Here is a 23,945-nt window from a genome sequence, read left to right as displayed (position 1 = left end):
TTACATTATTTAAGGAAGAAAAATAATTTCTAGGCAAAGTTTGTTCGAAATAATTAGGTACATGTTTAAAAAATTAATTGAAAAAATTAAAATGTTTTTATAATAAAAAAAGTTAAATTTCAATCGGTCTCCCGCTTGATTTATGTACAAAAATTGGCGCACCATGCTTTGTGCTCGGCCCGAATCACTCAAGTACCTACCTACCTACCTACCTACCTAATTTGAATGCAAGCTCGAAGAAACCACAATAAAAACGATCGTTTTTATCATTTTCAATTTAAACGAATACCTAATTTAATCAGTCAACAGTATAGCCAGTAGGTGTAGGTACCTACAGTCCTACATACCTACGCAAATTTTTTTTTTCTAGTCGAATAGCATAGTTCTGTTTTATAATTTTTAGTATGCAGAAGCGCAACTCACCACCGCGCCGGTCTTAGTCTGAGGAAAACTCTTTTTTTTTTGGTAGGAATTCAAAATGCTTTCTTATATTACCTACTCGTATTACTACGCAACTTTTTATAATGAAAATATGACAGAAGATGACATTTGTTACAAAATAAACATTTTTAAACGAATTAAAATCATTTAAAATGACCTACTTACGACCCATCAAAAACTGATGACATTCTAATGAAATTCGAAAAAACTCGGCAACATACAGTTGCATTACGATTGAAAGCCAATTAAAGTGATACACGTAAAAACACCAAAATGACGATTAAAATCAACGTAATTTTATTGAATTAAATTCTACAACAACGATGACTGATATTTGATAACAGTCAAGAAGGAAAAAATAGGTAAGTAAGTAGGTAGGAAGGCTTACAACGCTTACGAGTTACGATTCGTATGACATTTGACGAAAAACGGCTGATATTTCTTCTGTCGATTTGTTCTTAGTTTCGGGCACTTTCTTATAAATGAAAAAGGTGAACATGAATTGTAATACAGCGAAAATTATAAATACTCCGGAACCAAAATGATTCTGCGAAATAAACAAACGAGAGAATACGCATCAAGTAGGCCTACATATTATTTCAAAGAAAATCAGAAACGAAACGTATAAGCCTGTTGAATTACGAGTAAAAATTCATCCAAATTCCAACGCATTTCGCGACTTAGGCGATTACAGTAAAAAAGCTGTAGGCAGGTAGTCAGGTAGTCAGGTACCTCTACCTATAAGTTATAACCCAACCAGTAGGCAGTAACCAGAATGAATTACTTACGTGTAGAATAGGAAAACCGAGGCCGACGAAAAAATTTGCTGTCCAGTTGACTCCTACAGCTATGCTAGTAGCTAACGGCCTGGCATTCTGCATGAATAATTCGCTAACCAAGAACCAAGGTATGGATCCTGGACCAGTGGCAAAAATTACTACAAATCCGACTACTAATATTATAGAGAAGTACGCCAACTGTTGAACATACGATAAAACATAAAACGCACGGTATTAATATACAGATATGCCTAATTGCCTTTTGCCTACCAATGTAGATAGGTAGGTAGCTCTAAAGCTACCACGTGTTTTTTTCTTTTAAAAAAAAAGCGATGGCAACCCCAACCGGTGATCAGTATCGGTGGTGGTGAACTGGTGAAGATGGCAACTCACATGATTTTCTAGGGCAAAGAACAGTAGTACGGTATCGACAAACATGCCGCCAAATCCGATTAATAATAATGTTTTTCTTCCGGCCGCTTCAACCAACAGCGAGGAGATGATAGTCATCGCAACATTCATCGCTCCCATCGCAATCGTGCCAACTTGCGCCTCCGAAGCACTCAATTTGGCCGAATCAAAAATCGAAGTAGAATAGAATATAACCTGTAGGTACATACAAGATGTCAAATAATATTTATTCTTTGTCAAGAGCCGCATGCCGCGTACCGCGTAATTCTCAATCTCAATTCTCAACCCAACCCCTGCGTAGATTTTCACTTTTAAAAAATTCAGTAGGTACCTAAACCTATTTTTGGTAACTACCTACCTCAAATACGTTAAATACCTACTCCGGCTACTCCTCTTCCCATATAGTGAACTCTGGACTGAATGAAAATTCAACTTTATCGATCTTTTCTTAAAAGTGAAAATTCAAAATTTCCCCCTTTTGTTGTGGAATTTGGCAATCAGTCTTACAGGATACTACATACATATATAGATATGGAAGAATTTGTGTAGGCAGGCGTAGGCAGTAGGCTGAGTAGGCACTAGGCAGACAGGCGAACAGTTGGAATAGCCATAGGCAGACGAATCTGCACTACAAACAAAGGGTGATAATGCCTAGTTGCCTGCCTACGAGTATTTCCGTAGGTTAAGAAGGATAGCGGCCTGCGTTGGACATAACGATAAAGTTTAGGTAGGTACATAGGTACTAGGTACCTATTGTCTATTACATACGCGTATTGCGTAATTGCGTACCGCATTAATTCCTGAAAGTTGTTGAGCCAACATGATTACAATCGAGATCACCATAGGTATTCTTAACATCGGATTACTCATCATTTGCCCTAGAGTCACGCTGCCGGAGGATTTCTGCGAGTTGAATTCAGATTTCATGGATTCAAATTCAGCGTTGACATCGGAAGTGCCTCGAAACCACTGCAAAGCTAAACGTTTTTAAATAAACGAAAAAATAAAGCTTTAAATATACGAGTACGTAACAGGTACAGGTACACGCAATGGTGCTGCGTAAGTGCATAGTCTTAAAGCGCATATCTACGTATAATATAGGTATTCGGTCTACAGGGTGCGCAAAAATATCGAGTAGGTACCTATATACGCCAAAGAAAGTTTTTTATTAAAAACATAGGGTGGCAATATGTGATATACCTACTCGTATGCTGCAGCTGCACAAGTACTGTACCATACCTATATACTCGTATATGATTGGCGGAATGGAATGTGAATGTAATGTAATCATCTCACCACGGTCCAACAACCAATCATGCACTATCACATTACCTATTACTCTCGTATTATTCTTTGTGACCACTACCCTATCGACAAAAATTATGCGATAGCATGCTAAAACGCATGCTTTTATGCATAGCACAAGCATGCGTGAATTTGGACTTTTTTCAAAAAAAGCATGCTATTCTGCCTGCGATTATCATGCATAAAAGCAATGTTATAGCATGTCAAGTGAAATAAAAATTGTAAACAATTTTTTACCCTGGGCGGGAATCGAACCCGGGACCCGCAGTATTAATTTATCCGCGTTGCCTAACCCACTCAGCCACTTCGCTGCTTGCAAAGAGTGGAGTTATTTCCCCATAAACGTTTGCACTTTTTGGACTTGAGAAAATTTTTTTTTAAATTTATTAAGTTCACAACGCAGAAGCATTTATGTGGAAATAACTCTTTACTTCGCAAGCGGCGAAGTGGTCGAGTGGGTTAGGTAACGCGGAAAGTCGGAAACCATAGGTCCCAGGTTCGATTCCCACCCAGGGCGTAACATTACTTTTACGCATGCTATTCGCAGGCTGAATTAGCTGAATTGCATGCGTTTTTTTGGACTTTCACGCATTACGCATCTACACGCCTGTTTTTGTGCATAATTTTGTCAATAGGGTATGAGTACCACTACCATCTAAAACATTGGCAAAAAACTTTTTCAGGGTAGGTACTCGATATTTCTGCGCACCATGCATCACATCACATCACATCACATCACATACGTACAATTAGAGGTCTGCGCCGCCGACTCACGCCGCCGCCGCCGCTGAATTTCTGAGGGACTGACTCGCCGCCGCCGAAAAGAATTCATGATGGCGCGCCGCCAGCCGCCGCTGCCGACGATTTTCCGGCGGCGTTAGTCGGCGTTGGGCTCTTTTTTCGCTAATTTTAGTCTTTTTCATTGATTTTAGTCACTTTTCTGTATTTTATAGTAAAATTAGAAATCAATGTTTTCAGAAGAAGATTTCTTATCCTCAAAAAATTCACTTTTTAGTGCTCACATAACAATAAATGAAGAAAATTCAGTGTTTTCATTTTTCAGCATACTTTGAGGCTTGTTTCATCGGCGTAGTGGGTCACGCCGGCGCGCCGATTCACGCCGCCGCCGCCGACCAATTTTACCCATTACGCCGCCGCCGCTGTTTTTCCGTCGGCGCAGACCTCTACGTACAATAGTGGTGGTACCACTCCGATATCACTCGTATTAGGTATTACTGGTACATTGTACATGTACATAAGAATGATTAATTGATTATTAACACTCGGTTTGCGTGTGCCAATCATATATTCGTGCGTCTGCGTACGTCTATTCGGCGTTGCCGATTTATATTTTCAATACAAAGCTTTTTTAGGGGCATATAGGCAATTGGGCAGGGCTCGCTAAACTGAAATTGTAACCAAAATAAAGGCCTCTATAAAATTTGGTCATCCCTCCCTCAAAAATTCATTCTACCGGTACTCAGCGTCAGCTACGAGTATAAAAAGGTTTTAATTGCCTACAGTATACAGAACAGACATACGCAGCTGCTAGCTGGTATCTCACCTTCGATGGCTGACTGATCTTGGCTTTTACTCGATAAATATCTCGGCGATTCCTTACAAAATGGCATGGTGATTACTTGGAGGGCAGCCGGCACAACGATTAACGAAAATAAAATCGGCCAATCTTCCGGCGAACCCAGTACACTTTTCATACCTAAAATCTGAGACAGCAGAATCGAAATTGTGATCACCAACTGATAAGAGCTGCCAATCTGGGGGAAAAAAATTTAAAAAGCGGTTTGAGTAAATGATAGTCATTACATCAACATCACATATCTACTGTCTAGTCTAGTGTCTCTACCCACTACCCAGCGCGTATACATACATTATGTAGTAGGTAGGTATAAATATAAAACAGAGTAATGGCTGACGTTGACGATACTTTAATAGAATAGGTACATATTACGTTCAGGGTGCCCAGAAATATCGAGTACCTATAGACACCGAGTACCCCTAAAAAAGTTTTCTACTACCTATAATACTTTGGTTGGTCACAGTGAACGATACGAATAATAATGATAGCGCATGATTGGTTGTTGGACTGGAGAGATAACATTCCACCAATCATACGCATCTACGAGTACCTATTTCACGTTGCCAACCTACGCGTATATTTTTAATGAAAAACTTTTTTAGGGGTACTCGTCGATATTTCTGGACACCCTGTACGTAACGTAACGTACGTAGGAACATAAACAAGTAAAATAGATAGGCTTCTAAGTCAATATTACAATCAGTATCAAAAAAATCAATAGGCCTAATCGATATAATAAAAGCAAAAGGAAGCAAAACTTGCGATTACCATTCCTCTTAGATTGGTGGGCGAGATCTCTGATAAGTACATAGGAATTAAACCGGCATTCAGTCCAGAATTTACTCCGATGAACAAACGACCAATTATCAACATATAGTACGACCCGAATTTTCTCGACAAGCCTACGAGGTGAAGAAGAAGAATTGAGAAAATAAAACAAAATAAAAATAAAAACAAAGCTTAAGTGGATAGGTATTTGTACTAAAACTGCAGATATCACTAGAATTTTTACAAAAATCATTTAAAAAAACCAAGTTTCAGTATTTATAGACGAGTATACAAAAACAAAAAATTACACATTTTTACTTGATTAGATAAGTTTTATTTTACGTTAAAATGCACGAGAACACAACGTTTCGGCAACACAGTGCCCATTCGTAAGTAGTACTTTTCTAAAGATCCCACCAAATCTTGTCAAAACAAAAGCCGAGTATCTCATACGGTTCTCTCATTATGATGTTTTTCAAGCACTTGAAAGTTATAAAAGTTTTCAGAAGCTCATTTTTGAATCTTCCCCAAGACGTATTTCCGGAGTCCGGACTAACTTTCAAAACAAAGCCCAAAAAAAGGAATTCAATGTACAGTAGGGCTTACGGCTATTTTAATGACATGCAGGAGGTAAAAAAATTCTATACTTACTAGGTATACGTAGGTATATAATTATCATAAGATAAGATAGGCCTAAGATGGAACACTAATTCGAGTAAATGAAAAAATAAGTGTTCCATATGCCATATGTAAGTATAAGTAAGTGGTCCGTTCCCTCTGTAGTTTAACCTCATATGTACCTACCTACTCTTATGTACAGTGGGATTGATTGATCTTGTTGCCGTTTTAGCCTTTTAGGTATATAGGTACGCACTTACGCAGGTACATTATACTCGTAATACGTACAATAATGATGTCATCCAATAATACAAATACAACGACGTTATTTGTGTTCTCAACGAATCATAATTCAGATGATGTTCGTAAGTGTAAGTATGTATATCATTATTATGCTCATTAGAGGTAGGTAGAGGTACAGGTACAGGTATAGGTATAGGTATAGGTATAGGTATGTACCAAGATCAATCAAACTCACTCTCGCCTCGCTGTACAAGTAGGTAGAGCAGGTACCTAGGGTCTAGAGTGTAGACAGCAGGTTTCAACCTTTCAGGTAGGTAGTAGGTACATATTACTGGACTTGATTGTAGAAAAATTGCAGCAAATTTTCAACTACACACGAGTACTAATTAGTAATTACGAGTAGAGACAACGTATCATACGCTAATTGTTAATGCTTTGCTTTACCCATCAGAAGTGCGGCGATGAAAACGAGAATATTATTCAAAATGATGGCCCATTTTCTACCGAGAGTTTCGGCGACTGCGCCCGCCATTAGGCCGCCGATCATGCCACCGAAACAGAAGATGGCAACTGCGGCCGCATAAATCACTACCGGCGTATTTTCGTTGACAATTCCAGTTCCTCCATTGGCGATCGAAGCATTTTTCATAATATCTCCTATCCACGCTTCGATCATCTGCGAGCAAATTACAAAACAAATTACGAGTATGTAATGATAGTAGTAGGTACCTACTTACTTAATCAACGCGGATAAAGGCGAAATGCGAAAAGCGCGCGAAATCACACTCGTACATCTATAACCTACATACTCTTAAGTACATACGAGTACAGGGTGCTCAGAAATATGTATCGTGAACCCCGAAGAAAGTTTTTCATTAAAAATATCGGTTGGCAACGTGAAATAGATGCATACGGTATGTGTATATGTAGATGTACTCGTAATTGGTGGAATGTTATCACTTATCACCCTAGTCCAACAACCAATCATGCGCGCTGTGCTACGATTAATCATTATTCACATTCACTCTGAGTGACCAGTTGAAACGTTTTTCAAAAAACTTATTCAGGTTCGGGGGTTCGGAGGTAAGTACTCGATATTTCTATGGATAGTAGGTACTTAATATACTCGTAAGTCGTAGGTTTGGCCTCCAGGTAGATTGGAGATGAGACGCTCGCTTTGCTAGTTGCCTATATGCCTGTAATACCCTATACCTGCTATGTACCCTATAGCTCTGCCTGCTCACGGAAAGTATACGAGCCGTCGCGTCGAGTTGGATTTCTGTCGAGAGGCAGAGATGTGGCCTTTTGGCTTATCAAGCCCAAGACCGAGCAGCAAATTGGAACGTACATCTACATACTCGCCGTAAGTATCTACAAATAATTAACTCGCGAACGCGAACGCGAACCTCATCTCATCATCATGATTACGTTACGTACTCGTACAAAGCAACAATAAATACGAGTACGAGTGACAATAACCTAAACAGAGAGAAGCGAGCGAGTACGAGTATGGTATGTTATGCGCGTTATAGGCTCTCATTACACATTACTTAACGGTTAACGCTTAATTTACAAAGTACGAGTACAAAATACAAATGAGAGTTGGAAACAATGCCATTGAACTGTTTTAATAACGAGCCCGACTAAAGACAACTCTCAGACAACGGATGGAAAACAACAACGAGTTCGAGTTCACTCGTAAAAAAAATAAATAATAAAATAATAAAGTCGCGACTATAACGAGCCGTGTACTTGTAACTGTGATAGTCGTAGGTTTTACCACTTACCACTTACCAGTTACCAGTTACCTACCACTACCTGCACAGTGCACAAGCATTGATACGCGACGCGATCAGCAATCACGCTTATAAACTATATAAACTAAACTTGCATACACAAAGGTACTATAGGTAGGTAATTGTAATGTATTACCATACAGGGTGCCCAGAAATATCGAGTACCCCAAAGAAAGTTTTTCATTAAAAATACATACTGTATTAGGTTGGCAACGTGAACGGTTAAATACTCGTAGATGCGTATGATTGGTGGAATGTTATCACTCCAGTCCAACAACCAATCATGTGCGGTCATTATTACGCGTACTTGTATCATTCACTGTGACCAACCAAAGTATTTTAGTAGAAAACTTTTTTAGGGGTACTCGATATTTCTGGGCACCCTGTACATACGAGTAGGTATACGTATTATTGCCATATTGGCTTTTGGTACCTAAACCTAAGGAACGAGAGAGAAGAAGAAAAAAAACAGACAACTACTACATACAATCATAACAGGGTTTCGCCAATTAATTTTCTTTACTCCGAGGCACTCGCACTCGCACTCGTCGACATAATGCCAAGATAATTAGTCCAACAACAGCTACGCTACAGCCACAGCCACAGCCACAGCCACATGCTGAGGGTACACGAAAATGAAAATGCAAGTGGAAATTTGTTTGTACTTAATACCTATAGCCTATAGGTATTTGAGTGATGGGTAAAAGATGACACGTGAGTGCATGTAGCACGTAGGTCTAGATAGGTACCTATCACGGAAAAAAAAAATTAATAAAAATTACTATTTCAGTACAGTAACCGGATCCCATTCAAAAATAATAGTGATTTTTACTCAGCCAAAAAATACATTTTATCTAGAATTAGGTAAAAATTTATTACTCTCATAGTAAAATTTACTAATCTCATAGTAAAAATCACAATATTTTTGAATGGGATCCGGTTACTGTATGAAATAGTAAAAATTATCCATACTTTTTTTTCCGTGTAGGTACCTAACAGTATATGGTACAGAGTGAGCGATAGCTTTTTACGTCTTGTCTTGTGAAGTACCCACATACCTACTACCTAGTAGGTACCTTAACTACACAGTACACAACACATACCTTTACTGCTGTTTTCAATTTCGATACAAGACATTCAAAATAAGTACCCGATTCGCGCGAATGGCAAAATATTTTGCCAATGCCACTAGGTGTACTAATGGCAAAAAAAAGGCAACCTAATGGCAAAGCTCCAACCAATGAGAAGGCATCATTTTAACTTTGCCACTGTGGCAAACGATTGACTTTTGCCAATAAGATTGCCATTGGTGGCAATTTTATTGCTAAATATTTTGCCACCATTTTGCCACTAGTGACAATTTGATTGGCAATTATTTTGCCAATGATTTTGCCACTCAATGGCAATCCCATGGCAATTGATTTACCTGTAGTGAAAAAAATTTGAAAATCGTTTATTTTAACGGTCAAAGTTGCGAATGATGCATGAAAATGTCGTCTGAAGTCGAAAATGAATCGATACCTAAGACCTAAGTACATATACCTGTATTTATATTCATCATTGCATAGGTGCCTGTGCTTTGTTTTACCTTGTCGTGAGTAAGTATAGGTACATGCATATTTATGCAATTTGATTTTCAAGACACGTGATTCAGACGTTGTTACAGTGTTAATATCATTAGGAAAACTGCATAATCTACAGACTTGGCTGGTACATGGTGACCATAAATACACCCAACACCGAATCACTTGCAAATCAAATCGCATAATACGTGCATAGATAGTTACAGTTACCCACAACAACATAAAACAAAACACAGTACCTATCTGATGATATAATGTAATACAGGTATGGTACTTACCGTGATTCATCTTCGAACTTCAGACGACAAATTTTCACGCATCAATTACACAATTACATGTACATATAACAAAATTTTATTAATCATATAACATGTTCACTGCTTCACTGTCCACTGAAAACTGAACCGAAGTATGAAGTAACCAACGAGGCAGATGGAACATGCGCTGGACTCTGCCTTATCTTATCTTATCCTCCCCACTTCTGAGTATAGATAATTTTTCGAAATTAACGGACAAAGTTTTGTCACTATTGGCAAAATTTTGTAAACGTTGGCAAAATGTTGTCAAAACTTGCATAAACAGAGTGTAATCTGTTCTGTAGCAAGTTTTCAAAATTGCCAATACTGGCATTTTCGTCTGATTTTCATTTAAATTTGAGCTTTACCACTCTTTTGTCAAAAATGGCAAAAAAAAGTGCCAATCAAATTGCCACTGCGCGAATCGGGTATAGAAATTCGATAGAACACCGTTGAAATTTCTTCTACTTTTTAACCCGCGGTCTCGTTTTAAATTTTGAAATTTCTTCAGTTTATTGTATAGTTTACAGTAGGTCTAGGTACTAGGTGTAGGTAGAGGTACCTATCTATTTTTAGTGCTTTCGCCTGTATTTTCAATTTTGAACACGTTTCAACCGTATTTTATGTTAATTTTATGCAATTTTTATTACACTTTTGTGCTGGTTGATTATTTATGTCATACGTAGGTATTGGCTATTGGTATACTTAATTAATTTTAAACTCATTTTTAACTGCACTTTTTCGACATTGTTTTACGCAATTTCTCCAAACATTTTACCAAATTTTTACCAGTTTCCTCCAGTTAGGATTTCTACTCTGTACTGGAGTATGGAGTATACTCGTATTTTACTACGTATTTACTCACTTTTTGAGGTGCATTCACTACGCCAGTATTGTATCCATGTTGAAAAGCAGAGCCGACAGCTGCCGCGAACGTAGCGAAGAGAAGATTACCAGTGAGATTCTGAAACATGAAGAAAAAAAATTACCTTCATTTTGCAATTGGACTAGTACCTAGTTCTGTTACTCGTAGTTTGTGAAGTAGTCGCTATATTCGGACTCGGCGCGGCGCGCGGCGACCTCTCGAATTGGTCGAAAAAACCACCTTTTACGAGTACTTACAATTAGACTCGATTTTTTTGGAAATGAAAAAAATCCAAAAAATGCGAAGCGACTAGTTCGTTCATTTTTTTGTGCAAAACAACTTTTTCGTCGCGAATCGAGTCGAAATTTCCAATTTGGGTTAAAGTTTTTTTTTCGGGGACGAAAAATTCATTTCCGGTGTCAGATTGTTTCGACGGCCGCCGCGCCGCGCCGTGCTGAAAATTGGCCATTGCTTGGACTAAAAATGAGCTGGAAAAAAGTTGTCAAATTTTGCATTTTTAACGACGTTTTCCGATTAATTTGAGATCGCTGAGCGGTGCGAGAACGTATGTGGGTAGGTAGGTAGGTAGGTAGGTAGGTACCTAGCTACCTACAGCTACACGCTACACCTAAAATTGCCTCCTTACCCAATAGGTAGGTACTAGGTAACTAATAAGAGGTAGCTTGTTTACTATCATTTCCCTAATCCAGCTGGGAGCCTGTTGAAAGTATTTTTCGACCAACAAACAATTTACAAGCACCAAGTTGTCTGCTGTGAATAGCATTTTGAAAATAAAAATAGACGCCGCCGACGCGGCACTGCGGCACTGCGGCAAACAAGTCAACTCGACACTATAGCGCTGGACTTTTCACCAAAAGTAAGTACATGTATGTACAGGGTGCCCAGAAATATCGAGCACCCCAAAGAAAGTTTTTCATTAAAAATATACGCGTAGGTTGGCAACGTGAAATAGGTACTCGTAGATGCGTACGATTGGTGGAATGTGATCTCTCCAGCCCAACAACCAATCATGTGCCATCTTTACTAGGTACTCGTACCATTCACTGTAACCAACCAAAGTATTTAGTAGAAAACTTTTTTAGGGGTGCTCGATATTTCTGGGCACCCTGTACCTACTACCTACCTACTTACAAACTTATTTTCATTTGAATCCAAAATTTGAGCATGTCCGATTGTCCGTGTATAGGTGTAAGTGTAGGTATTCAAAATGGGTAGGTACGTACATGCTGCCGGCAAACATGTAGATACGAATAGTATGTACGATTGTACGAGTATGGCTAAAATGCATCTGTTTTGTTTTTGTTTTTTTCAGCAAAACTGAATAGCAAGGCAGGCTATAAGGTAAAGGTATCTAGATCTACATACGAGTATACGTCTTATGGTTAGTTTAGGGGGTGTAGGTATCTAACCTATTTTTACTGTGGTGGCCGGCGCAGCGCGGGGCAACGCGTATAGCTTACAGCTACCTACGTCTTTATCATTTGGAGGATGGCCAGCTTTTACCTAGTCATGTGCGACATTTCGATTTAATGAATAATGATAATGGTCAAGGTTACCTACTCGTCGTATTCTAACGATTCCCTCTTGCCCTTAGGCCTTATACCCCGTATGAGGTATGCGGTATGCGGTATGCGGTATGCGTGTCGTGTAATCTATTTTACAAGTTGAATTTGCTTTTACTACTCGTCTCAAATGAAATCCAAAATTGTGATTTCCATTCGTATTATGCCTAGTTGCCTAGTGTCTCACGTATACCTATCCTATACGGCCATGGCTATGGCTATGGCTATACGGTCACTCAGTCACCTACACTCAGAAACAACTACACCCTACAGGATTGAGGATCACACGTTTCAATTGTCAAGCAGGTGCTGGATGTGGTGATGGTGGTACCTCTACCTACTACCTATCCGGCTGATCAACAAGGAAGAAAGCTTTAATATAATGTGCAAGGCGCATCCAGCAGGCCTATGCCCAAGTTCAGAACTGGGCTCATTATTTTGATCAAGGCGTCCGTCCGGGTGTAAAGCACCCCATCCCTCAATTACGTATACGAGTACCTTTGTATAGGTATACTCATACGTTCCGAGAGGAGCATCGCAATTCGCAAAGAAAGGTGGAATGGAAAAGAGCCACGCCATCCATCGCCATACCATAGTTGAAAAAAATAGTGAAAGGCGTGTCGTGTACCACTACGGCACTACATACCATACTATGCGAATGCGATGACTGACTCAGACTGTGTGCGTGTAACGCGATGAAATGTAAATGGAAATGGAAATTGAAATTGAAAGCGAAAACGTAAGTGTAAGAGCCAATGCTTCCGACTTATCACGTAATAGGTAATACATACGTCGGTAATCTTACTCGTAGCCGTATAGGTACGAATGCGAGTAAGAACACACCCTTAGCCCTTACCTATGGGTAGGTGATCGCAATCGCAATCGCCTTCTCATTCTCAAGACTGCGAGCCGGAGGGTAAAACGGTGCTGTCTCTATTTTCCTCCTAAGTCGTAAGTCTAGCCGGTCTATAAGTAAGTATTAAGTAGGTACTTGTATATACGCGTTGTGCCTTGTGAGTAGAAGAAGGAAGAAGCTTTTGCACTTGCAGGCTTCCAATTCGACTGTCCACCGCCACCGCCACCGCCACCGCCACCGCCACCGCCACCGCCACCAATCAATACTTGGCAAACGAATGCCGAACGCGCAACGGCGAAGGGCAAAGGCGAAGGCAAAGGCGAATACGCCGAATACAGAACGCGAACGCGAACGCGCAACGGCGCAAGCCAGCTAGTCCGCTCGTCGTGAATGTGACGAAAATGTTTTCAAATTTCCATCACCCTCACCCCACAAGTTACAGCGTCTCGGAATTTTTGTCCCCTTCATCATCGCTTTATAGGTAGGTACTTAGGTAGGATAGGCAGAGGCACCACTCGTAACTCGCACTCGTAAGGTATGTAGCTTTGGGATTTACTCGTAGCTAGAGACCTAGAGTATTAGATACGCAATTTAGCTCAACTTACGCATCAGAAAGAATCTACTCGTAGTACTCGTAACGTCGTACAAAGGTGACTTAGGTTGCGAGTAGGTAGTTGGCTATTATTGCTATAGACGTACGTATGAAAATTGAAAATTGATACTCGGTATTTGATCAGCAACTGCCTCAAGTACGAGTAGATCGTCAGCGATGGGTATAGTTCTATTTTAGTTTGTGGACGGACGTCGGACGTCGGACACACACAGTCTATATAGTCTATAGCCGGAAATGAACGCACATTAACACAATATAGGTACCAGGTACCCTGATAGTGATACCGCCACCGCCCCGAAATACGACTATAGGTATCAGTTCGAGTCTGCGTAAGTATACGAGTAGCTGCACTGCAGGCTACATATGTATTAGGTACGAGTAGGCAGAGGCACATAGTTTTTCTCGGTTGAGAAATTTCAATTTGTATATACGAGTTGAAAAAATGCGCAGCTCATCTCATCTCATCTATATACGAGTAAGTATGTCTATTGTCTATATGTACTCGTAGTTTAGGGAAAATTAATGAAAAGTCACCTCAAGCCACGTCACGTCACGTCGCGCGTCACGTGCCGACTGGCAACTGCCGAGATGCAAAATCGCAAACCGTCTTATATACTCGTAAGGCAATACGTACGCTAATACGCAATAGGGTACCTAGTACCTACTTAGTACTTAGTTGTTGTACTTTATCCGATCCTAACGACCGACGACGCGACGCGACCCAATGTGTGGGAGAAAAAACCCAGTATTATCAATAGGCTAGCGGGAACGGGAACGGGAACGGGAAAATAAACGAATGATAATTTTTTAAAGAAAAAAACGTATTCCATCTCTTTTTTCTCATATATAGGATACGAGTAGCATCCGGCATACGACGAGTATAGCTCGTCAGTGCATCGGTTATCGGCATCGGCATCGCCGTCTTTCATAAAATGTCCGAAAGATAATAGGTATAGATAGGTACCTGAAAAGTATCTACTCGAAGGTAGATCAGATACTACTAGCTCTAGGTATACGTAATATTTGCAGGCTCGCTTTCAAATTCAAACTGAGTGTTTTCAATCGTCGCGTCGCGACTCGGACTCGGACTCGGGATTGGGATTTAAGCGACTTTGTCTTCCGAACGATGAAGCAAAGAAGCATATGCTCGTGATCGTGATCGTGATGCGAGTGCTAACTCACCATACACAAATCCTTATTTGAAATACACAGTTACCTATTTACGCATGAAGAGTGAAAAAACTGACAGTGCGGAAAAATAAAATCTGACTCGGCGGAATTGAACGACCAGACGTTTGTACGTACTACGTATGTATGCAGTATCCCAGTATAGTATCGTCTTGTACTTATAGGTACGAACATTTGAATTCGGCTCCATTTTTATGTCTGAGTTAGTTGGCACCAAAACCACCAAGTAGGTATGTATTATACGTACCTACCTACACTACCTACTTATGTAAATAAGGTACCTAACCTAACGCAATACGTGCTCAGCCTAAAAAACTAATTACTAAATTATTATTTTTTTTTTCAAAATGAACACGAGCACCCACCAAATAGTATAATACCATACACCTACTGACAAGTAAACATTTTGAACTCAACTAGTTAGTATACACAACTGCAATTTGTTGAAACCAAGCTCGATCAGAAGAACGTGTCCATGTGTCCGAAACCTCGCACTGCCCCTCCCTATTTTTGGCGAATTTTTGAAAATTTGAAAAATTCAAAAAAGCTCTTTCAGAGGCAATTTTCCAATTTTGAAGTCTCCAGCAATTATTGAATTTGTCCCAGAATTTCAAATCTTTCTGTTACGGCCAAAAATGAACATTTCTTCCCATGGGGGGGGGGGGGAGGGAGGAATTTACAAGTTGGACAAAAGTTCGCTTTTGAATTGGCATTTCTGGAATTCCACGATAAGCATCTCAAACAGATGAGAGAGTGTCCAAATTATAGGTTCTAGGGACGAGTTGAATTGAAAGAATTATTCGCATTTGGTTCACTTTGCTAAAAAAAAAATTATAGGTAGGTACATAGGTAGGTAGCAGGTACAGGGTGCCCAGAAATATCGAGCACCCCTGAAAGTTTTCTACTAAAATACTTTGGTTGGTCACAGTGAATGACTTGAGTAGGCCTAATAATGATAGCACATGATTGGTTGTTGGACTGGAGAGATAACATTCCACCAATCATACGCATCTATTTAACCGTTCACGTTGCCAACCTATATTTTTAATGAAAAACTTTCTTTGGGGTGCTCGATATTTCTGGCCACCCTGTACATGTTTTACGAAAAAGCTCAAACATACCTACATGTACATATAATTATAGCCCATTAAAAGAGAGTTTTTGTTGAATTTTTCAAATTTCGGTTAATCGGAGTTTCAAAACATGCTCGCTTTCGATCTAGGTAGTTTGGTTTCGTTCAAATCGAAAGATATTCCTAGTTTAAAAGGTTCCCTGTGGGGGGGGGGGTGGTAGATTAGAGTCGATTAGAGTATTAGGTTAGATACGAGTACGTACGTAAGTATGTATAACTGTCCGCACAACTTCTACACATCTAGGAATTTTGAAATAAACGCCAAAGTAGGTACCGTACTAAGTGTCGAGTACATACGTAATACTCAGTACTTAGCTACTCTTATATTGGTATGGGGCGACGGGGCGACGGGGCGACGGGGCGATGGGTGAATGTGGAAAAATGTTCAAAACAAACCTGGCTACTAGAAGTTGGCTGATGTTGTTTGGTGTCTTTAACTTCGGTCATACGAATTTTCTCATTTTCTTCCGCATCTTCCGACATCGTTACCGACTATGTAATAGAAATTCTAATTCGAGGCGGAAGAACAAATGCGAACATAAAGTGCGAGTAGTCGAGTACCTACACCTACGAGATAGCGAACGTGCAAAAATTGCAACTTATTGGCACTAGCGTCTGTTTGCGACAGACATATCGGCACAAGGTGCAGATTCGAGCGAATTCGAATTCGGTTAGGTAAAAAGAAAAAGGGGGAAAATACTAGTATGCCTTATTGCCTATACTCGTATTAACGGGCCGAACACCGGCTGATCTGCATCATTTCAAAATAGGTAGACCACGAGTGTCGAGTATACACGATATTCTGCACGAAATAACACTACCTCATTGTCAGTGAACTGACATTGAACTGGCGGTGGCGGTGAGTTTTTTCGAGCTCGGAGTTGGACTATCGACTCGTACTCGTACTCCGGTGGGTACGTCTTACGTCTACGTTACTCGTATTAGCGTGGAAATCGTTACTACTCGTACGATATGTGTACAAAATACAACGCCGCTGCAGATCTCTAACTCGAAGCGATACAGCGATACTCGACTAGGATACGAGTATGACGTATGACGACCGTTGTCGTAGTTGCACTTTTTCAAAAACGCCCATTTTTCGCCTTTTTCAATGAACTACGAATTACGATGGTGTGGCGGCGCGGCGCGGCGAATGAATGAATGAATGAATGAATGAATGGATGAATGAACGTACTCGTATACATATTTTGTATGTACATATTGCATCGTACATGTACATATTATACATACCTACCTACCTACCTACCTACTCACCTACCTTGCTAGCTAGCTACAGGGTGCCCAGAAATATCGAGCACCCCTAAAAAAGTTTTCTACTACCTATAATACTTTGGTTGGTCACGGTGAATGATACGAGTACGCGTAATAATGATAGCACATGATTGGTTGTTGGACTGGAGAGATAACATTCCACCAATCATACGCGTCTATTTCACGTTGCCATCAACCTATATTTTTAATGAAAAACTTTTTTAGGGGTACTCGATATTTCTTTGCACCCTGTACCTATCTGAGTACATAGAATAGCATTGCATTAGCATAACATAGCGCATAGCGTAACACAGCACCACTGCGATCATGATAGCGGAGGTTTACACAAGGTACGAGTAATTCGATAATTGGAAATAGGCAGACGAGTCCAACAACCAATCATGTGCATATCATTATCTATGACCAACCCAAGTATTTAGCAGAAAGCTTCTTTAGGGGTACCTACCTACCCGATATTTCTGGGCACCCTGTACATACTCGCAGGTAGAGTAGAGATGCATTGCCTACAGATCTGAGATTTCCACTTGAAAATTGATCGAGTAAAGTGGGGCTATGTATGTACCTAATTATCCGAGTCGGTAACTATTCTAACCACCCACATCTCCACCCTTTTCCTTTTTTTTTTTTTTTTTTTCATTTTTATATCCGTTGATTCCTATTACAACTTTTTCCGCATTTTTCACCTTCTTCTAGCTCCTCCTGAAAATTCGGACTTGCACGAATTTCAAGTTGCTGAGGTCATTCCTTTCCAACTCCAACTTCGAAGCCCATTCAATCCTGCAACGTCGAACCAAGTTTGAATAGGTACGGGTTAAATGGGTTCGACTGAGAAGAGATCATACGGTTCGGTGAAATTTTTTCAATTTTTAAATCGGAATGCGAAAAATTGATGAAAATTGATTCGCGGAAGCCCAAAACAATTTTGCGAATGGCGCCAATTTCAATCTCGGAATCACGATGGACTGTATTAGCCTTAAGTTTATTTAATTTTTCTAGCGAAAATCAGCGGCGAACAAAACTTGGGCGCCGTCGTCAGTCGTCGCAATGTAAGCCGCAAGGTGTCCAACTGTGTCACTGTTCGGTGTGTGTGTGTGTGTGTGTGTGTGTGTGGTACATATTTGTACGCACATCCTCGTACGTCCTATGGTAGGAAATGGATTGGATACCTATACCTAGTTACCTACTCGTCGACCGTCGTCGGTCGTGATCAAGTTCAAAGCTCATTTTCACGCTCACTCGAACGGACAACTGCCAGGGCAGTGCCACGTGGATTGCTCCGTTAAATTTACCTACTCGCCACTCGCGTGATTTTTCACTTTCAAAGGTGTTTAGGTGTAAGGTAAGTAGTAAGTAGCCAAGTACCTACCGGTTTCTTTTGTCTCTCGAATAAGGTTTCTCTGGTAAAAATAGGTACATCCATGTCCGTAAACGAAGCAGTGAACGAATACGATTTATCGTCGTCATTCGGCGGTATTTGCAGAAGTCGCACCGATTGCACTGCTAGGTTTGGATGCAACGGATGGTCTTCCTCGATATATCCGACGCTGTCCGGAGATTCGTCTCGGTATTCTTTTCTTTCCATTCTTCACTTTTTTAACGTGAATTTACGCCGGCACGAAAACACGTTATCTGCCAAACAAAAATCAACGTTAATTTCATTCTATGTATAAACAAAAAAATCGGCCGATGGAGCCGAACTGAGTACGGCGGTGGTATATACCTAGGTAAACAGCTAAACACCTGATCGAGTTGTTCACGATTTTCGCAGTTTTATTTTCATTTTCAATTCACGTAGAAAAGAATAGAGCAACGGAGACCAAAACTTGTCCAAGTAAACTATCGTAGCATAGGTACCTCTACCTACCTATTCGAAAAGATTTCGTTATTTTTCCACATTTTTTTGTCCAAACGTCGAATTTATCGAGTATCGCAAGTATCACCCAACAGGTTTCAAATCAAGATAAATTGACTCGAAAGTCGAAACCTTTATTACCCGTTACCGTTAGGTAGGTACTACAAATATTGTCGTACTTACCGGATTTTGATCACTCGAAAATTTTCACACATGTAAGTAGGCATAGCCTTGCTTTTATTTATATGTACTTACCTCCACCTACAAACAGGTTCAATTCTTCAAAAATTTCATAAATCAACGAAACCATAATCTATACGTAGGTAGGTACCTAATACGTGATATTATCATAGTCACTCGAGATACCGAATTTTCCCAGCAAAATAGACAGTAAACAAAGAATAGTACATACTTATACTTCTACGTAGTTACGTTGAGTTAAACAAGGTAGGTATGTACTTGGAACGCGAAAAAGTATCCAAACAAATCTTCATAGACAATAGACATACATTGTACTACGCAGAGGTCTAGGTAACCAATAGTAATATTTTGACACGCACGCAGTAAATTATTTTTTAAATTTAAGGTGCCGTCAGACATTAGGCCAAGTGCCAATACATACGATACTATGAATGGCGTACGCGGTAAGTCGCAGGTACGTACACTTGCTTATACATACATACATACATACGTACGTACTACGTAGAAGACATTTTTTGTCGCCTTTTTATTGAATTGAAAAAAAAAAAAAAAAAAAAAGAAGAAAATCCCGTATCCGTGTTACTTACGTACTTTCGTGCGAAGTAGGTATGTACAATAGCGACAGGGCACTTAATCAGCATCCACTAATGGTATCGCTGGTTTCGATCGCGAGGTTCAATCGGCATTGTGATACGCGTAGCAGCCAAAATTTCTACTCGCATTAATCCGACAAATACGAGCGATTACAAATGCGCGAAAATTAATTCATTTTCTCGGGCGTCGATCGCGAGGTATTCGTAATTCACGCTGTAACATACGCGCAACGACGTAAGAAAATTCAACCGCACAAACTCGTCACCAATTTTCTAATAGTGCGAAAAATGTTCGCCGTGCACGATAGAGAGAACAAGTCGACGCGAGTCCTAAATTTAGAATAAGAATGTTGTTGAAGAACGATATTTTTGCGGTTGGGTCAAAAACAGATCACTTATGCGTTCTATGGGAAACCTTACGTACAAATTAATTCGAACGATGCCAATCAAACTGATACAATAAATTATCGTTCACAAATAATCTGCGCTACAAGTACAACTCGTCGTACGCGTCAACTACTCGCCATCCTCGTTCAAATTTACGTATTTTTTTTCTTTTCAGTCGGCCAACATTTCTCAAAATACGTTTCGAAAAGCGATCGGATGCTTATTTACGCGCGCAATAATAATACACGTAGGTACCTACGAAACAAAATGATAAATGAAATAACGTAAGAATAAAATAATAATAAAACAAACAAACAAACAAACAACAAAAAAAAAAACATTTTCCTACTTAACACAATTTATTTTTATTCATATACATTAAACGTACAACTTTTCAAACATTTCGGTACAGAAGTATGGCTTTATAGTAGAAGAGACCATTACTATGCAAGAATTATCGCGTTCGAAGAACCGCAAAGAATATAATGCAAACGTATCACCTCTCCCTCCTCCTACCCTTCCGAACAAAATCCCGCTTAAAACAATACATACCTACGCGATATCGATAAAGGGCATGTATCGCTGAAAATCCATACACGAAAAGCGTCCGAAAACGATGCTATTGGAAATGTGTTCCGACCGGAAATCAACGATAGGGAGCTCGATTATAAATTGCAACGACGCTATCGTTAACGTATAAATTTCCAAAAAAAATAAAGGTAAAAAATGTACAAAATCTTCATACTGTTAAATTATAGTAAACTTAATAAACTTTTCAAAGATTATACTAAAATTAGAAATTGTAATCCATTTGAACACTTGTAAATAGGGCGACAAACGTTGATGAAAAGAATGCACATGGAGCCAATTTTTCAGTAATTATTAGAAGCCTACGAATTTCTTTTACATAGGTAGGTATGTAGTATAAACATAAGCTATTTTTCAACTAGAAAACAAAATATATATATATGTATATAGCAAAATTACAAAAATTGTGTGAAAATTACCAAAAAAGAATAAAAGAAAAAAAAAGGGGGAAAAAAATACAAATAAATGATAAGCATGACTATAACGACTAATATGGTTGTATGTACGTTACCGGTACGTACTTCTGTGTGAGGTCGACAATTGAAAAACAACTACATTTTAAAGAAATTCTTTTGTTTTCAAATATTTCCAGTAGTATTATATACTTCATCACAAAATGTCGAATAGTCGTACTTGAAAACAAAACAGTAGGTAAGTGAAAAATTAAACGTACCTAACATCTTTATACAATGTATATGTACATTGAAAAATAAAAACTCTTCCGATGAAAAAAAGGGAGAGGGAGACCGGGGAAATGGAACTAATCGTTCGACGACGCGTTCGTTGTAGAAGTCTCGCTCTTGGAATTGGCTGATTCGTCATTTGTGGTCAGTTCTTTTGGTTTACTCGCGTCTTCCAAGCTCGGCCTCTTCTCGATCAAGTTTTCATTCTCCGTTGGTGGTTTCGAGTCCGAGTTTTCAACGTCACCCTGCGCAGCAAACGAGCATCAATGAAACATCGAGTAGGAACACGTGGTTAAGTTAACGTACTTTGTTTTCTAGCCGAAAATGATGAATCGACAAAAAATACGGATACCTAATAATAAATACGTACGTATGTATGTACGTAGGTTAAAGTACCTTATTCTCGTTGGCGTCAGCGCTAGATTCGTCTTTAGAGGCCGATCCGTTTGTTGTAGGCGATTTAGTTGCGGTGTTTTCATTCTCTACTACCTGATTTTCTTTAGGTTTTTCGGCTTCGTCGACCTTCGCCGGCGTATCGGTTGGTTTTTGATTTTCGGCATTTTCCGTTGACTTCTTATCGACTTCATCGACACTATTGGACGAATTCACTTTTTCTTCTTCGTTATTGTCGTTAACGGAATTTTCTTTCGGCTCGCCCGATGCGTCGTTCATCTCGACATCTTGTTTCTCTTCGTTGGCCGAATCGTTTTTAGCGTCCTCGCCGGCTGACTTCTTCGGTCTTCCACGTTTGGCTAAAATTACGCGTAGTTGCGCGCGTTAATTCCAACTCGATAATACGTACGTATTACGTAAATAATGTGCAACTTACTACTGCGCGGAGCGCCATCCGTACCACCTGAAGCCGTCGAAGCAGATTTCCTTTCTTTTTTCACCGGAGGCGGAGTGCTAACTGGAGCAGAGGCGCCTCTGGTCGAAGAACGTGTAGCCCGTCTTCCTTCTGGTACCTCTTCTTTGTCTCCAAATCCCTACACAAAACACAACACATTAATATCTCGACGGCCCGACGAGTAATTGCGAGCGAATCAGGTTGACAGTTTCGTAATCACCTTGAGTATAGCTTCCGCTTCTTTAGCTAAATTTGTGAGGCTTTTACTCTGTTTTCCACCGCGTTTACCTTTTTGCGGAGTTGCATCGTTCTGAAAAATAAAAAACGAATAAATTTCATTTTCGACGAATATAACGAATTTTACTAATGCCATACATTTTTTTCGGATCGTTGGAGGTTGAACCATTCGAAGAACTAATTATAACCTATTTGTACGCTGTACGCTGGTAACAAAATTTCATACTGTACACGGTAAGTTCAGGCCTAAAAATCAGGTACGCGTGGAATCAACCATATTTGAACTCGCCCTAACGTGATTATCAACAAATTGAAATTGAGAGCACTATAGGCATTCGTCTCTTCCGATTCCGATTTGAAAAACACACCAATAACGTTATCCTAGCCTACCAACGATCTTAAGTCGTAACAAACTGAATGAATCCGACAAACAGCTGTTCTTCAATTAAAAAACATTAATTAAAGATGCCTCCGAACAAAGTTGACCATCTAAATATCTACGAAACAAACTGAAACTCGAAAAATTATATAATTCGAGGGACGAGATTCTCAATTTCAACAGATTTTAGCTTGATCGAAGCTGGCTTCAACGACATTTTTCCAACAGTTTATCACTCGGGAGACCGTTGAAACAAACTTCATAGACTGATGGAGCAGCGTACAAATCGAATTCGAAGCAATGAAAATTATACAAAATAATAGTGAAGGCGCAAAGCAGCCATCACTGTCATCATCAGTCGCAATATTTATCTAATTAGAATTATAGAATTTGAAAAATTCAACGTTTACGCAACTTTCTTTCTTTCATTCGGCTTGAATTTAAATTACACCGAAAAAACGGCAGTGTTACCATTTACTCGGATGCAAAATTTATTTCACGGTAACTTCGGTAACGGTCCACAGTCGGTAACCGCACAAGCTCCGAATTTCTTCACGAGATGGAGGCTTTTACCGAAACGTGTTTGAGAAATAGGATTGGTTTTCAGTGATGGTGCAATAAATCCGTTCATCTTCGAATAAACCATATCAACGACGATCTAACACGTAAACTACGTTATCTCAAACACCCATTACGCGTACCTAGCTCGTACATACGATTTCGCGCCGATTTCCGAGGTGAAAATCGCAGAATGCCAACGCTTTATCGAAGTGTCCAAACTTTTCGCTCGCAATTCGCATCGGCTTCTCAC

General features: G+C 39.7%; 1 protein-coding gene across 4 annotated transcripts; it reads right to left on the bottom strand.

The window, feature by feature from the left end:
- Nucleotides 1-715: 715 nt before the first annotated feature.
- Nucleotides 716-20,478, bottom strand: LOC135847585 (solute carrier family 2, facilitated glucose transporter member 1-like). Of its 4 annotated transcripts, none has more exons than XM_065367182.1 (10): nucleotides 20,008-20,478; nucleotides 18,734-18,996; nucleotides 10,703-10,801; nucleotides 6,607-6,838; nucleotides 5,302-5,435; nucleotides 4,501-4,711; nucleotides 2,421-2,608; nucleotides 1,614-1,826; nucleotides 1,230-1,418; nucleotides 716-988 (listed from the first exon to the last, which is right to left on the bottom strand). In XM_065367182.1, exons 2-10 carry the CDS (start codon nucleotides 18,947-18,949, stop codon nucleotides 842-844), a joined length of 1,629 nt encoding a protein of 542 aa, XP_065223254.1. In that variant the 5' UTR covers nucleotides 18,950-18,996; nucleotides 20,008-20,478; the 3' UTR covers nucleotides 716-841. The 4 variants fall into 4 exon arrangements, with proteins under 4 accessions (XP_065223254.1, XP_065223253.1, XP_065223255.1 ...); XM_065367181.1 differs by having other exon boundaries at nucleotides 20,012-20,478; XM_065367183.1 differs by lacking the exon at nucleotides 20,008-20,478 and adding an exon at nucleotides 19,088-19,218.
- Nucleotides 20,479-23,945: the final 3,467 nt, after the last annotated feature.

Source organism: Planococcus citri, chromosome 5 (assembly GCF_950023065.1).
Source record: "Planococcus citri chromosome 5, ihPlaCitr1.1, whole genome shotgun sequence".
Lineage (NCBI taxonomy): Eukaryota > Metazoa > Arthropoda > Insecta > Hemiptera > Pseudococcidae > Planococcus > Planococcus citri.
The sequence above is the reverse complement of the archived record's forward strand: the minus strand, read 5'-3'. Positions and strand labels throughout refer to the sequence as shown.

What these genes read in the sequence shown, in the direction of transcription:
- LOC135847585 (XM_065367182.1), bottom strand. Translation starts at nt 18,949, where the DNA reads ATGGAAAGAAAAGAATACCGAGACGAATCTCCGGACAGCGTCGGATAT. An exon ending in CATCGCCGCACTTCTGATGG is followed by an intron (nt 5,436 to 6,606) that starts GTAAAGCAAAGC and finishes TTCACCTCGTAG; the next exon opens with GCTTGTCGAGAAAATTCGGG. An exon ending in CCACCAATCTAAGAGGAATG is followed by an intron (nt 4,712 to 5,301) that starts GTAATCGCAAGT and finishes TTTTTCCCCCAG; the next exon opens with ATTGGCAGCTCTTATCAGTT.